General features: G+C 40.1%; 2 protein-coding genes across 2 annotated transcripts; both read right to left on the reverse strand.

The window, feature by feature from the left end:
* Window positions 1-471: 471 nt before the first annotated feature.
* LOC135943525 (uncharacterized) lies at window positions 472-4207 on the reverse strand. Its single transcript, XM_065490097.1, has 17 exons — window positions 4040-4207; window positions 3952-3985; window positions 3833-3897; window positions 3670-3781; window positions 3374-3618; window positions 3252-3317; window positions 2863-2968; window positions 2524-2820; window positions 2400-2464; window positions 2306-2341; window positions 2068-2185; window positions 1906-2015; window positions 1779-1853; window positions 1681-1717; window positions 1468-1535; window positions 1317-1416; window positions 472-1259 (listed from the first exon to the last, which is right to left on the reverse strand). The coding sequence occupies exons 1-17, from the start codon at window positions 4205-4207 to the stop codon at window positions 967-969; spliced, it is 1995 nt and encodes a 664-aa protein (XP_065346169.1). The 3' UTR covers window positions 472-966.
* Window positions 4208-7832: 3625 nt separating this feature from the next.
* Window positions 7833-15658, reverse strand: LOC135943535 (phospholipid-transporting ATPase ABCA3-like). Its single transcript, XM_065490108.1, has 19 exons — window positions 15451-15658; window positions 15091-15356; window positions 14801-15035; window positions 14584-14748; window positions 14322-14535; window positions 13873-14290; window positions 13660-13815; window positions 13536-13607; window positions 13349-13487; window positions 13023-13296; window positions 12769-12967; window positions 12186-12443; window positions 12000-12029; window positions 11804-11948; window positions 9174-9479; window positions 8741-9112; window positions 8366-8603; window positions 8060-8306; window positions 7833-8006 (listed from the first exon to the last, which is right to left on the reverse strand). The coding sequence occupies exons 1-19, from the start codon at window positions 15656-15658 to the stop codon at window positions 7833-7835; spliced, it is 4116 nt and encodes a 1371-aa protein (XP_065346180.1).
* Between the last annotated feature and the right edge of the window lie 202 nt (window positions 15659-15860).

Genomic DNA, 15860 nt, shown 5'->3' on the forward strand with positions numbered 1-15860 from the left:
AGACGTCGGGCAGGTCCGTCTCATTGGACATTAAATTTTATAAATATGTTTTATTTACCATGTTTTCAATTCTGCAGCACAGAAAATTCAGACCAAGAAGAGGAAGAATAATGAGGACAGAAAAGAGTGGCTGGACCATCGTCCAAACAAAATTACGCGCCGCCCGAAGAAAATTCCGGCTCCGAAGAATACAAACGAAGGAAGGTATCTTATGTCTAAAACTCGAAAAGAATAATATAAGTAAAAATAAGAGATATCAACAAAACAGGCATTAGTGTACCCAATACACACAGGATTGCTATCGAAATTGCTTAGCAATATTCTTCATTGCTTAATAATAATCACTGGGTGACTAAACAAGATCCCAAAATCTAAAGTTCTTAAAAATTTTATTTTGTATGGATGTTTTATAGTTCGTAAAATTTTACTCTAATACTCTCAGAAATGTGTTTTCCGTCGGGCAAAGAAATATGACACACGAATAACTTGAGAGTTTTATTTCCACACGTTAACAATGGGAAAGAATTGTGGGAGACGTCCCCGCAGACTTTACTTCACGAATTTAGCAGAGTGGTGAGATAGAAACAATATTTCACAGCCTAATTTCTTTTCTTGTAAAGTATTAATTCAGAAGAAAAGTCATATTCAATTCGTATACACTCCATTTCTAGTGTTCACAAAAGTGTCAATGTTTTTGAGGGAAAATACACACAAAATTGCTGCTGTAGCGTTATAATTTAAGTTGAAAATAGAATGTAAAAGATCCAGTATTAAACAAACCTGTTTTTTTAAATCAACCTTGTATAATTAAAGAATCTATGTTACTAAAACAATTTATTTGCTTAAAATGCGCACACTATGATTGAATTTGAAATGTGCAAATTCACAAAAAGAAAACTCAAAATTGTGGTCACCCAGAAAGAAAACATTTCAAGAACAAACTGGATAGTTAACATTCCATTTTTGCTAAAGTTTCTCGCAGACAATGCGCTCTACATCCGAAACCACTTTAGAAGCGACAGCAGGGTACACTTCTCCAGTGACTTCTGTCCTAGCATTGGTCTTGTTATCAATTACAAACAGAGAATCGACCAAAAAAGTAGCCTGATGTACATCCAATCTGAGGAGCGACGGTTTGCATTGGTATCTTGTTTGCGGATCGAACATGTCATTTGCCAAAACGGTGCGGCTACGACACCAAACTTCGTGCGTCTGGTTGATGAATTCTGTCTCGCCCACCATCATATGGTATCTCACACCTGCAAAAAATATACGAATTTAGATTCCTTATCTACATTTTTAAGGAAAAAACATACCAGTGACTGAAGATAAAATAAATTTAGATTCAGCAAGTGACTGCGGTTCGATGACATGCATTCCGAGTTCGCAGCAACGAGTGTAGGCTTCATACGGAGTCTAAAATTGCAAGAGTGTAAATTTTCATTTTCTTGCATAGTGACTATTTACTGGAGCAGTCGAATCTTCGGTGGAATAAAATGTCCGGTTTCCAACTTTCTTAAAGGTTCCAGATTTGTCTATAATATTGATTTGTAAAATACAATTTTTCCAATCCAACCTTTGAAACCACATTTTCGTGTGTTCCAAGCGATTCCTAATTCGATCCACTCTTGAATCGATTAGAACATACGGAAATGTGGATTCAGAGGGTTTTTTAATTACATGTCCCAGTTTCATTCAATAAGTCGATTAAGGTTTGCTATATATTTAATAGAAAATCTCAATATATGTGTCCTGATAAACTAATAAACTAAATTTACATTTTTTACGCAAGGAGTAGAATTCGAAATCCAACAAGCTCGGTGCACCGGAACACAAGGAGTTGGTGGATAAAGCTTTAAAAAGACAAAAAATACATATTTCGAGCAAAAGATTTTTAAATCAGACCATTGTATTGTTATCGAAGTTGTTCGCGATGATTTTTGAAACCAAATCAGGTGCTTTTTCCTGGCCGCACTTGAAAGTTTCGTCAGCAATTCCACACTCGTCGTCAGAACCTGATTTAATAAATTATTTCTGTTGAATATTTATTAAAAAAAAAACACAAACTGATGCCACTGCATTGATCATAAGCCACAAATCCCGTCTCCAATTTCACGGGATCCTCCTGGGACACGAGCTCTATTTGTCGCAGCGTTGCTATGGCGTCCAATCCCCCAACGCCAAACTTAAAAATAACAATTATTTTGAATCTGTTAAATGTCAATTTAAATTAGAGAGGAGGAGACTATTTAAAAACACGAGAAAGATTTAATCCGACTTTTATCTTTAAATTGTGTTTAATTACCATTCCAATTTCAACTCCAACGCATTTCAAGAAGCACTGAAAATAGGTATTATTTTTATTTTTCAAATATAAAGATTATAAAATCCAAACCAACCTTCAAATTTAGCGATATAGTGGCCGTGAGATATGCGCTCACGTTCATAAGCATATCGATTTGGTCTGCATTAAATTTTCTCTTCCGATTAGTCTTTCTCAACAGAATGATTTTCGAGCCTTACCAACGGTGATGTCCCAGGTTTCTGCACATTCGGTTTGCATTGCCCTTTTAAAGGTAGCCTTCTTTCTCACTTCGCAGAGAAAATTCTTGTTTTCGCCACAGTCATCGGTGGCCAGCAACATGGATCCACTCCTCACTTCGAGATAAACGCAATCCAGGCCGGGTTTCGGGTGTCCCTCCTTCCAAGTAAGCTCAGGGTGGACGAAGTCCCGGCTCAGGGTGCACCAGCGGAAGTTCGAGTCGCATCCCAGATCAGTGCCGGATAGCCAGTAGTCACCATAGATTGCCGGAGCGAATTCTTGAGTTGTTTTGTGTATATTTCATTCAGGTATTTTATTCTTACTTGTGACAATTCTGGAAAAGCAACTCGACTTCCCCGCTGATTCCATTGAGGCCAGAGTCAGGCCAATCTCACAGCAACTGTTACGGGCGACTGTCCAGTTTGACTATAATCACCGCCATTTTTTTTTTAAAATATAATTTTAAACTGTTTGAGGTCGGTCTCACTAATTTTGAGATGTCGTAAGTCAGAAAGTTTCGGCCACATCCATCATACCAGTTCCCATAAGAAAAAAAGTCTGGAGAATAGCACAAAATTGCTAAATTAAATTTAACTAATATAGAACCGAATTATACTCCGTAACGCTGTAGTGGAAGATACGGTGTCAAAGAGGGAGGACTATAGAATTTAAATTAATGCCACATTTCATCTTAAAATGGAGATTTTACATTTCTTTCGCAGCTATTTATTGGGCAGGAAGCAACGCAAGGTTTTGGGGTGGTTTTCAATGCACTCTGAAATTTAAACTCATAGTATTTGGGGTGTAAATAAATTTTAAAAGCTACTATACCTTGCACGCGAATATGTATTTATTGGTGCAATTGCGGTCCGTCAAGATGGTGCCAGTGGAATTCAAAGTAAAGCGGAAATGCACGCAGCTCTCGTTGCCTCCTTTATTGTCCGGCTGGGAGGGTTCCCAAACAAGACCCTTTGCGAAAACAGTCGGTCCATTTGGCTTGCACCACGCCCACTGCTTTACTGGCGCACCATTCCACGTGCCGCTGGTCCAGTAGTTGAAATTCGCAGTCCAGTTGCCTGAAATTTCAAAATGTCCCTTTAGACTGTTTTAATTCATGACCGGACAACCTTTATTTGCCCCAGCCAGGGAGGTAAGGCCCAATTGCTCAGCTGCGCTATCGATATTGAGCGCCTCCATTCCCAAAGCGCAACACTTGAGGTAACTGTCCAACCACGCCATCTATCAAGCCAAAAATTAGACTTAGGAGCCATGCGAGTCTCGGATACAAACTGGCTTGTTGCCCAAGAGATAGGTGTAGTTGCCGATGTCAAGCCAAATTCCATAGCATTTTTTATCTTCATTTTGTAAAGATTTAACTTTTGATCATTCTTTCAGTTTCCTTGGTATACCTTTCAAATTTCCTGAGGAGTCGAATAAGGAGTCCTGAAATGGGATATAGACTTAACTTAATGAATAAGTATGTTTTGTAGACTGTACGTTTCGGTTGCAGAGCTGTGGGCAGTCGACGGAATACTGGCAGATGAAGGGCAGGGATTCGTCGCAATTTCTGCGCACCAGGCCCTGATTCGACGAATTTTTGGATATGGAAACTGCCAAACAACGTTCTGTCAAAGAAGGACTGGCGTCGTTGGTGGGCAACCACATTTTTTCCGATTCGATCAGGTCTGTTGAAAAATTGAAGCCCGTCGAGCACCAAACGTACTTTTTTTCCAAATGGCATTGCCCACCCTCGTTCGAGCCGCTCGTCCAGAAAGTGTTGGCTTAGTTAAGATTATTAATATTGATTCAATAAAACGTGTAGTTTAAAACCTTCAAAACTGTTCAGGCATTCCAACCCCTCGAGAGAGGTCACGGTCAAAAGGGTCATGTTTAGCTCCTTGCATCGCATTGCTGCCTCGTTTCGCGATGCCTGATTTTATGTTTTAATTATTTTGTTAGAATTTAAATAATAAAATCTTACTGTAGAGCTAGAAACAAAATACTCCATGCCACAATTTGATGTCTTCTTTGTGCCTTTGGCTGAGTTGAATGAATTTTAATTAATTTCCTTCGTACTGATTTCGCAGAAAACACCTACTCTCTTGTGATCCGGAGGTTGGATTACTCTAAATTAAAAATATATACCATAATTAAGTTTGGAATTTGAATTCTGGATTCTGGAGGCTCGAATGACTCCTCTCGGAAAAGTAATACTTTTTGGTCTGAAACAAGCAAAATTAACTGCAGTGACGCGATCAGAGATGTGTGGTGCTCTGATTGGCTCTTTAATACATCGCATAGTAGCAATAATGGCCCCGCCACAACAGACAGCCTTGTCGCATTTTAATTGCTCTGTCTAGCGCTGCAGTGTCGCTGCCAACGCGATGCTAGGTTTAGACCAAAATACGTTTTTTACATTTTCGGATCCTCAAGGAGTCGATTGATGGCACAATAAAACATACCGCAAGAAAACTGTTGTAGTCCGCACAAGATAAACTGCACGGGATTGGCTGTAATTTTCCTCTAGTAATTTCTATAGGGTTTAAATAAAAATTGATAAACGAACTGTGGTTGATGTTGTTGCAGTCGTGGGCGTGGTTATTGTAGATGTTGTTGAAGAAGTTACAACTTTTGATGAAACCACGTCGATTGCAGTTGTCTTACGGACAAGCTGCGTGGATGAAAAGGCAGCAAAGGTCGAAGAAATCGGCGATTCGGCGCCATCTTGCACCGTGACGTCAGTTATGGCCTCAGTAGTTGGAACAGCTGACACATCAAGGTGGCTACCAGGACTGGAATCCTGCTGACCTGATTTTTCAGCCGCTGAGAGCACTGCTTTTCATTTTCAATTTGATATTTTACTCGCTATAGTGACGGAAAGCGTCGGTGCTGATGCTCCACTAGCTATGGTTTCCGTTGCCAACGAGGTCTTTTTCACCGTCACATTTCTGGCTGGCAGACACTTTTTAAACCCGCAACACGTGATGATTTGATTTCTCCGAAATTTTTTTGCCAGACGGATTTTGGGGATTGTTAAAGGACCTAAATGAAATTATATTCTTTGTTCTTCACACTAAAAAAAACTTACCGAAATTCGGGTTGTGAAATATGATTTTGAAGGATTTAATTTTCTTTCCCTGTGAGTAATTAATAATATAAACTTGACACCATTATTTTAATTAAGAATGTACACTTGCCTGATTTTTAGCGTGGCCTATTGTCTGAAGAGCAACAATCACAAGCAATGTCGAGAAACAGAAATTCATTTTGCTTCTATCTGCATTGAAGGAATTTTCCGATCTGACTGTTATAAAGTGTTTTATTGTTCGACATCGACAGAGCGACCGTACCGATACGAGTCACTCTCAGTGACGTCCCATCCTGTTTCCTCTTTGAAAGTGACAATAAAATTGTATCATTTTTGCTCTACAATTCTTCATATTTGAAACCGCGGAAAATGTGATGGTTCATTTTCACCGCAATATTATTACAATATGCAGGAATTTAAATTAATTGTTTTGCAGTTTTAACATTATACTAGCCTGAGTGAATTCTTTTTGATAAATTGTTGACATCTTTCAAAAATTGGAACATTGTCTACTTTTTTGACATGTCTTCAGGACTCAAGCCTGCGATTCTTACAATATCAAGCTGAGCATGATTTTATTTTAATAATACGAAAATATTCGCTGTGCTGCTGACATCCGTCGCCGAAGAACCGTCCCCGTCAGCCATGCAGGGCTTCCCAGGCCGTCATATAGTTGTTATACCGGAAACCAAAAGAGAGTGCTTGTTGGCGTACATTATTACTGACAGAAAAATTGTTTAGTTGCGGTTTGATGTCATCCTCGCAGCTTTCGCATTTTTGGCACTATTTTTTTAAATATATTTTTGTTTTTTACATTTAAAAAAAATCAGCCCGTCCTTTTGGCTCAGGTTTCCCCACGTGGCCGGATAAATCCCCATCAGGATAAAACGGTGGATCATTTCGTGGGTCCAAAGAGTTAGAAATTAAGCAAAATATCGCTGCATCAATGTGTGGTCCTGAAAAAAAATCGCGAAAATTAGAAAAAGTTGTCAAAAAAGTTTGGCACCATTGCCGCTTCCAGCCGCCTCCGCCACTCGCAACCCTCCAAGAAAGCCAACTTTTGTTTTATATTTTTCTGAAACTTCCTGGGGACCGGATCGAGATTTTGACAGCTGGAAACACTATTCCGCACCACCCCACGCGTCGACTGGCTGGCTTTCGGGCCGAAATTCATGTTTTTGGCGATATTTTCACATGGAAAGATAGGGAAGCGTTTAATTTTTACTTTGAATAAATGGCTGGGACGTCGACCAACGTTTGTGTAAGGAAGAAGAAAGGGAGGGTTCCTTATCTGCAAAAAGTGTGAACTAATCCTGAATTATATATTTTAGGTTGGAGGCGTGAAATAAAATGAGGAAAATAGAAAACACCGCACGTTCATTCTGATAGAACCTTGAAACTATGCAACCGGTTCGACTTCTTTGCGGCGCAGGTTGCATGCATTTTCTTTTTCTGAGCGCTTTTGGATAAAATTGTGAGAGAGATCTCGATTTTAACGTTTGAGAAAGAGAATGTAAGCAGCTCGCTAAGCAATCAATTAGCGCCGGTTGCAGAAATCCACTCGCTGCAGGCGCATGTCTTCAAAGGAATGTAGTTACGGTATTTACGTATTTTATTTATTTTCTATAATTAATTATCATAATGTGAGGAATCGGAGCGAATCCGCGAGAACCTTCCGCGCCTTCGAGGTGGCTGTTTCGCCGGGTTGAGGCAGAAGATGGTTTGCTGATCTCCTTCGCCTTAATAAGATGAATCAAATTTCCCAGTAAAAGAGTGAATGCGAGTACGGCATCTAAAAAGAGAATGCTTAACGGCCGGAAGGGAAGGAAAACGTTTTTCACCTGCACTTTTTAATTTTTGACCTTTTTCACAGGCGCAGACTTCCAGTTAATTAAATGGAAAAGAGAGAAGAGCAGTGCGTGGTAATGAAAAGCCTGCAAAAGTCGCAAATAAGCAATCGGCAAGACACGAATGATTTTTAATTATTTATAAATCTTATAAGAATTCTTTATATAAGAACAGTAGAGGAAATTAATTAAGTGTAAGTGTGTCATTATTAATTCTCAATTAATTAGTAAATTATATTGGGATTTGAACATTTAAAACAGTTTTCTACATTTTAAGTGTCGTAAAAAAATGGGATATTGTTTTATTTTCATATTTAATGATAATTTTACAGTTTACTCTTGCAAAGATAAAATCCTAACAACTAACTGGGTCTCTCTGCTGTGCAAACGACAGGAACAACTGCTCCAAAGTTGTCTCACTCAAAGTGTAGTCCTCCAAGATGGTGTGCATGCTCTTCAAACTCTGCATTTCCTTGAACATTTCAGCCCACTTCCTTCCGGTTCCCTTGAGTTGGTAGTGCAGAAAACCCTAGAAAATCAAGAGTTTGAAGCATATCATTCGATTAAAAAAATGTGACTCACGATATGCTCGTCGATCAATTCGCACGGTGCGAATTTCATCTGGATGTCGTTCTTCAGATTGGACAGCTGCGTGACTGCAAGGGACGTTGCCTCGTCGTCGTTATTTGAGACCGCCATCTGGACCTTCACCATCAGGGTGTAGCCCTGTCCGAATTTGTTCTTCAGGTGGCCGATCGGCCCGAGACAAACCAGCTTTCCGGCGACCATGATGGCAAGTCTCGAGCAAAGAGCTTCACACTCGTCCATGCTGACATTGATATTCGTTTTTTTTTAATAGCCAAGATTTGGTTGGAAATTATTTTTTACCTGTGGGACGTGAGGACAATCGACTGTCCGGCCTTTTGGCACGAGGCCAGCACCTGCCAAAGCTGTCTCCGGGCAGCCGGATCGACGCCGCTTGTCGGCTCGTCGAGGAGCACGACTGGAGACTCGCCAATCAGGGCAATTCCGGCGCTCAATTTGCGCTGGTTGCCTCCGCTGTAGGTCCCAGCCGGTCTGTTCGCGTACTCCATCAAACCGAGAGCCACCAACCACTTGTTCACCACTGAAATTTTATTTTTTAATTCTTAGTGTTCGGATCTGTCAACAGGAGGCGCCTCTTTCTGGTTTCTTGCTGCTACTTGAGCATATTTGGTGGGTAAATTATTTTAATCCTGCGGTGCCATCCTCTAAATTCATTACCTTCTTTAATTTGGTCCCTGGGCATTCCGCGGAGTCGAGCGAACAAGTGCAGAGTTTCCCTGCCAGTCAGGACTCCAAGCTGTGCGTTGGTTTGAGGACAGTAGCCGATTCCTGACAAAAATTTGCGTAGGTCGCTCTTGAGTGTGAATTGCCTGAGCAAAGCATTGCCATTGGTGGGAGGAACAGCCCCTGTGAGCATTTTGAACGTGGTCGACTTTCCAGCGCCGTTGACGCCGAGCAGGCCGAAACACTCGCCACGCTCCACCCTGAAACTCACGCCTTTCACCGCTGGGAAGCGACCTTTCTGCCCAATAGGGTAGCCGAACCGTTTTTGTAGCGATTTTACAGCAAGGACTGAATCTCCAATTGGACCTAGCAGATAGATACAAAAAATGCTGTCAATATACTGATAGATTAATTTTTTGTGACTCACTTTCGAAATTGTTTTCCACTCGTTCCCTCTCCTCGCGCACGTCTTCGTCTTCTGGATTGCTGTCAGCCTCGACTGTTGGTCTTATTTGTTCGACCTTGGTGAGAACCTTTTCAAAAATACGACTGAGGACGCCGGAATCGAGAATGAGGACTATAGTGCCCCAAAAGACTATTCCAAATAAAAAATAGAGAAGTTCTTGGCCGATTCCTCCAGTTTTAACAGGCCAATTGAATCCTTTATAATCTTTGTCTCCCCAGATGTACGAAGCAGGTTGGTAGCACGCGTGGACCATTTCACATTTGCTCTCTGAAATTTTAGAATTAAAATTAGGAATAAACTTATTTTTTTATTCAGAACTCACCGCAGCACATGAAAAAGGGTGAATTAATATCGCAAATTGACTCCATCTCTGATTCTGGTATATTTTTGCAAATCGAGTTGTAAGCGGCCGTTCCAGAGAAATGAGTGAGGCTTGAAATCAGGGCAGAATGTGGCAGAATCAGGCCGGAAATTACTCTACCCGCACAGAAAATTATATTCCAAAAATATCCGGAATAATCTTGGGCTATTCGATTTTTATCCGAAAAGATTAATCCGAAAAATTAATCCAAGATTATTCCACGATTATTCCAGGTTAGCCACAGATTATTTAAAGTTCACCCTAAAAATTAATCATCAGGAATATCCCTAGAATATTCCTGGCGGTGAAAATTGTATTAACCATGCATAAATATTCCAGGAATATTCTTGTGGATCATTCCAGGGTTAACCCAAAAAATTAATCTTATTAAATGTTCCAGAAATATTCTTTTGGATCATTCAAGGGTTAACCTAAAAAATTAACCAAATGAATATTCCAGGAATATTTCTTCAAGATGCCCACTAGAATAATTAACTACTTCCCCAGATTTTTCGAGCGGTTCTTAATTATTAAAAATTAAATACACGCATTCCACGTTTTTATAGATTTATCAAACTTGTACGCGCAAAAAATACTCTCGCAAATATTTATTTATAATTTTTTGATGTTGTATTTAATTAAAATATTACGACCAAACAATTTTTTGATTATTTAACTAAAATTTATGAAGCCCCAGAGTCAAAAGTTGAAACTTTGCTTTAAATTCATTTAAATAAACTTATTTACTATCACTAAAGCCAAATAAATTTTCCTAATTAAATATAACGACAAACGGGCAAATCTTTAAATACAGATCTGGTCATGACGAAGGACAAAAAAGGGTTAAAAGGACGATTTTATTCTGCGCGCGGTAGCGGCGGCTGCACAAGCATGCACGCGCTTGCATGGAATGCCTTCTGCCTGCCTGTGTTATGGAGCGGGGGAGGGGGCGACGGGCAGCAGGACAGACAGGCAAGAACAAGCAGGCGACTTCCACTTCCATAATTCCTGCTTCGCTCTCTTCCCTAGTCTAACGAAAGAGTCAAGCGCAAGCGAGTCGTCAACGGCCGTTCAAAGTTTAAGTTCAAAGTGTATTAACGGTTTTAACGGACATCGGACATCGCTAGACGCCAAAAGTGATAGTGAAGGACAATCGGACAGCCGGCGGTTCGGACGGATTGCCTGGATCGGCTAGACAAGGACGCGTCGGACGCTTATTTGCCAACGGCTGCCGCGATCCTCAGTTTTGAGTTAGGCCTCAAGATAAACGATACCGGCGTGTTAGAAAATTTTGTTCATGGAAAAATTTCAGTTTCTGCCGGACTTCATTGTCACATCTCGCCAGTTCTTATGAGAATCCAACATAAAAGTATTATGGGAGTCTTGCAGGAACTGGCGAGTTGTGTAGCCCGGCGGAAACTGTAATTTTTCCATAATTTTTCGTAATATGTATGTAATTGTTTGGATAAAAATAAATTATGCTATATTTTAAGTAATAAAGAATAAAGTTTTTGCTATTTAAATCAACAATCCTAAATAAAAGCAAAAAAATAAAAATAAAATAAATAATATTCCAGGGTTATTCTCTAGGAACAATCTAGGGTTAACTTAAAAAAATAATCCAGGGATAACTTATGTCACGCTTAAAGTTGTTCAAAGAATAATCGAAAGGTTAACCAAAATATTGTTCCAAGAATAACCCAGGGTTAATCCAAGAGGCAGAAAATAATTCTTCTCCATGGATATTCCTGGGTTATTCCAGGAATATTTTTTCTGATTAACCAAAAAGGTTAACCTTGAACAAGAAAAAGCGTGACATTAGTTAACTTTCGGACATAAAAAAGTCATTCCTGGCGGTTAATCTTTGGTGAAGATGGTATAGCCCAGGGTTAACTTTGGAACATATTTTTCTGTGCGGGTAAGAGATGTTGCGTACTCTTCCTTTCCTGGGATCAATTCCAAAAAGTAAGTGGCGAAGTTGAAGATTGTACCTATACAATTAAAAGTAATATAACATTTTGCGAGCGAGATAGAACTAATAAATAAAACTTGCCAATAAAAATGGATAGAATAGTAATGAGGCTGAATGCAGAGGGGACACTGTTTGACACCATGCTGATGAAGTAAGCGAACATCGTTCCACACAGTCCATTCAACAACCAAATGCTTAGCAAAACTCCTGCAAAATTTAGGTTATAGTTGAGAGCAAAACTTGAGAAAACCGAAATACCCAGTGCAGGTCCGGAGGTAAAAATGTGCAACGTGTCAACCAGGTATACCACAACAAGGACGAGAATGGCCACGACCGAGGTGATCAACGCGTCAATCACAAAATAACTCAGCCAAATCAGATACGCAGGACAGCCGGTCATCATCTATATAGAAACAGTTTTGAATCTAGTTCACCTAAGATTTTAATTCATTACCTGTAACTGCCTTGATTCGAGAACCCTTTCCTGAAGAGGCAGAATCAGATTGATAGAGGTGGAGAAAATCCAGCCAAGATGTGCAATCCCCAGCCATGTTAAGGCGACTGTATTATAATAGATCAATTTCGACGCCTTTTGAAACACAAAAAATCAAGATGAATTTTGAAGCAAATTCGAAATTACCTCTGATTCTGTTTTGTGTGGGATTGGCTGGTTTTCGGTTGAGATTTGGTATTCTGATGGAAGGTGATAGTTCAGTAAAGCGTTTGACATCAAATTCAAAGAAATTGGTGCGGAATGAGCAGAGGAAAAGCTGAAGAAGCCGGTGACTTGCAGGGCCTCATTTACAGAAGTGATGTTCGCTGCAACGATGTAGTTTAATAGGTAATCCCTGAGGCTACTGGTTCCAATTTCAATTAATTTTTCTTGAAGCTCATCAACCTGACAGAAAAATTAATTATCTAATCTAATAAAAATTAAGGAAATACTTTAGTTGCATTGGCTTCCCCTCGCAAATTTTCTTCAAATGTTTTCGCGAAAACATCTGCATGTTTAGAAGAATCACTTTCGTATAGAACCTGCAAAGTTCCACCTGAACTATTATACACTCCCAGATTTAACGGCATTGAAGAGTTTGTGTCCTCGACCACTTCTGTCTCGCCAGGATATGACAACAAAACCACACTCACAGATAACAAAATAGGTAGAAGAACCTGCAAGCAACTATCAGTAGTTTTGAAGACGAATACTTAAACTCAGGACGTACCTGAAGGAGCAAGAGAAACCAGTTCTTTTTGGAGAAGATAACTTTTTTCACTAAGAGGGCTCGGAATTGCTCGAAAAAGAGGCTAATGCCAGTTAATTTGATCGTCTGGGTAATTAACGGGGTTTCCATCCCTCTGTCCGTAATGTCAAAATCACTCAAACTCTTGTTGTCATATTTTATTGCTGACAAATCTCCAACCCTGAATAATAAAAAAATAATTAACCCAAATCAGTTAGTTTTAAAGATAAACTCACTTCAAAAACACATCTTTCATGGTTGTGATAGAGACTCCAATACTGGAAATTCCGAGATCGTCCTTTAAAGTTTCAAGAACGTCGAATAGCCTAGGGAATTGGTCCACCTTTTCCGTTGGCAGGGTGAATGTAATAGGACCTCTATTTGCCGAGTCTGTCGTGTCTTGCGAAGACTTTTCAACTATTGCTTCCGGAAGAACATTTTTGACTGCGTTCTGAAGGGAGTTTTGGTCGCAGCTATTCGTCGTCAATAGGTTCAGGCGATATCCAGTTCCTTTTAAAGAAACGATTTAGCTAAAATTTAAGGTTTTTGTAGGGTGGGTTACCAAAGAGTCTCTTCAAGTACATGGTCGAGCCGCAACACTCCATCCTTCCATGCGACATAATCGCTATTGTGTCACCCAACACGTCTGCTTCCTCCATAAAATGCGTGCTCAACAGTATGGTTTTGTTTTCCCTGAAACGCTGTTAATATTTTTTATGAGGGGTTGTCTTAAAAGGTAAAGTTAATACCAGCAGAATGTCCCAGATCTCTCGCCTTGCTTCAGGATCAAGGCCGGAAGTGGGCTCGTCCAATATCACAACCTACAGTTTATGGATTGAAATATATCTTCATGCCAAAAGAATAAAGTTGTACCTTTGATCCTCCGACGAGGGCTATGGCCAACTGCAGTTTCCTCTTCATGCCCCCAGACAGCTCCGACACTAATGCGTTCATCTTAGAATCCAAACGAAAAGTGCGCAAAAGTTCTTTGGCTTCTATCTCTGCGTCCTTCATTGATTTTCCTTTCAACTTTTTTAAAAATTAAATTCCTATCCAAAATACATATAGTTGGCTTTTAGTTATTACCACGGCGAAGAAGACGAGGTGTTGTTTAACTGTGAGCTCTCCAAAGAGCAAGTTGTGCTGCGGACACATCCCTACGGACTTTCTCAAAAGCGAGTGGCTGTTTTTCAGATCGAATCCCAGAACCTGCACCAAGCCATCGGAAGGAGAAATCATTCCAGTCAGAATGGACATCGTGGTCGTTTTTCCAGCGCCGTTGTGACCGAGAAGGGCCGTGATTTCGCCCTTGTAGATGTCCAGTGAGACGCCACGCACCGCCTTGACAGGTGGACCGCCCAGTTTGCCAGGATATGATTTTGTCAGGTTCCTGACGGAGATTCCAATCCTTTCATCAGCCATGTTATTGGTCAGGGGCCGTTCGTAGTTCTCTTTACTCAGGATGTCAGGGTCTTCGACTAAACGTAAAACCTTCGTTAAATTTGTTTTGGTTAATTTTGTGTTACTTACTGAATTCTGATTTATTTGTTCCTCCAAACCAGTACGACTTTGTGGCAAAGAACAGATACGGCTGTTTGTAGCCGTACTCGCCAGGATTCACTTCGCTGACGTACCAGGTAATGATGGAGTAGAGGACGATGTCAATTAGATACATGATAAACACTTGTAAAATAGACACGTCTTGTGCTGATTGAGACGCGTAAAAGTTGCTCCACTGGGCACCAACACCTATAATCAAATTTACAATCGTTAGATTATTAATACTGGGAGATTTACCGTTTTCCTCGAGTTGAACAACCGAATCAAAGCTGAAGTACAGGCCCATATTAGGAAATAACATATAGAAACACTTGGTGAAGAATCCTGAGTTTGTCAATCGTTCAGAAGATACGGCAAAGGGCGACATCCAGACCAACAGACTCACAATCATTGCGAAGACGGCTGAATATATAAAATCTTCATTCTTGTCTCCTGAATGCAAGAAAATACTTACGGCCAGAGAAAAACGTGCTGAGGGCGAAGAGGAAGACAATGGCGCTGGCACAATAAATGAAAAACATGACGAACAAAAGAGATGGACTCGTCTCGATCAAATTGGCTTGTCCTTCAATTGGGGTTTTCAAAATAGAAACGATGAAGGCGATGGTCAAGGCTTTGACGAGCAGAGCGTCAATGAACCAACCAACCCAGAAAGTCCACTTTTCCATGCCCATCAGCGTCATGAGTTCCTTAAGACAATTTGGATTTATTTCCCATATTTTGTAATTAATGAATTGTGTAAACCTTAGCTCCAGTTTGTTTTTCCTCGACAATTCGTTTCGTTACAGTGACACATAGGATCAAGAAACTGAAAATGCAAAGAAAGGGTAGCATAGACCTTGGATTTTGGTCGTAAGAATTTGGCGGGCAAGGCATTTTTTGTAGAAGAATCTTGTCGTGGATGTTTTTAGGTGGTTTCTGCTCTTCTTGGGATTGGGCGAGCTCAATGAATGCTTTGTTAGTGACCATTTGGACTCCAAGGAAGCCAGTCGATAAATATGGACCGTCAACTGAAATAAAATATTATGAAGTCCATTTAGAAAGCATGTTTTTTTCAGATAACATTAATGAATGTAAAAATACGCTTAACTTGCATTATCTTACCCTTATCACTATACCGATTTGGACATTTCGATCGGATATCAATTAGTGTCTCAGTTTGAAATTGTCCTTGAATCCTGATCTTGTAGTCGAGTTTCTTCGGCACCTGGCCGTTCACAGATGCGGCAGCATCTCCCTCAAAGATCAAGCCAATGGTCTGTTCCGTTTTATTGAACATCAACAATTCTTCCTCAGTGTAAAACCCTTTCATGCCTAAAAAAGTGTATCAATCATTAAATAGAATAAATTATATTTGGCGCGCAAAATCTTACTATGGAATCTTCCATAATGTCTTGCTCGGGAGACCAAAGTGTCTGTGAAATTGTTTCTCGGTGCGTAGAAGACATCCTTGTCAAATAGAGGTTTAACCAAATCTAATGGGACAATAGGCTCAAAATAACGGGGCTCGTTCG

Source organism: Cloeon dipterum, chromosome 1, assembly GCF_949628265.1.
Source record: "Cloeon dipterum chromosome 1, ieCloDipt1.1, whole genome shotgun sequence".
NCBI classification, from domain to species: domain Eukaryota; kingdom Metazoa; phylum Arthropoda; class Insecta; order Ephemeroptera; family Baetidae; genus Cloeon; species Cloeon dipterum.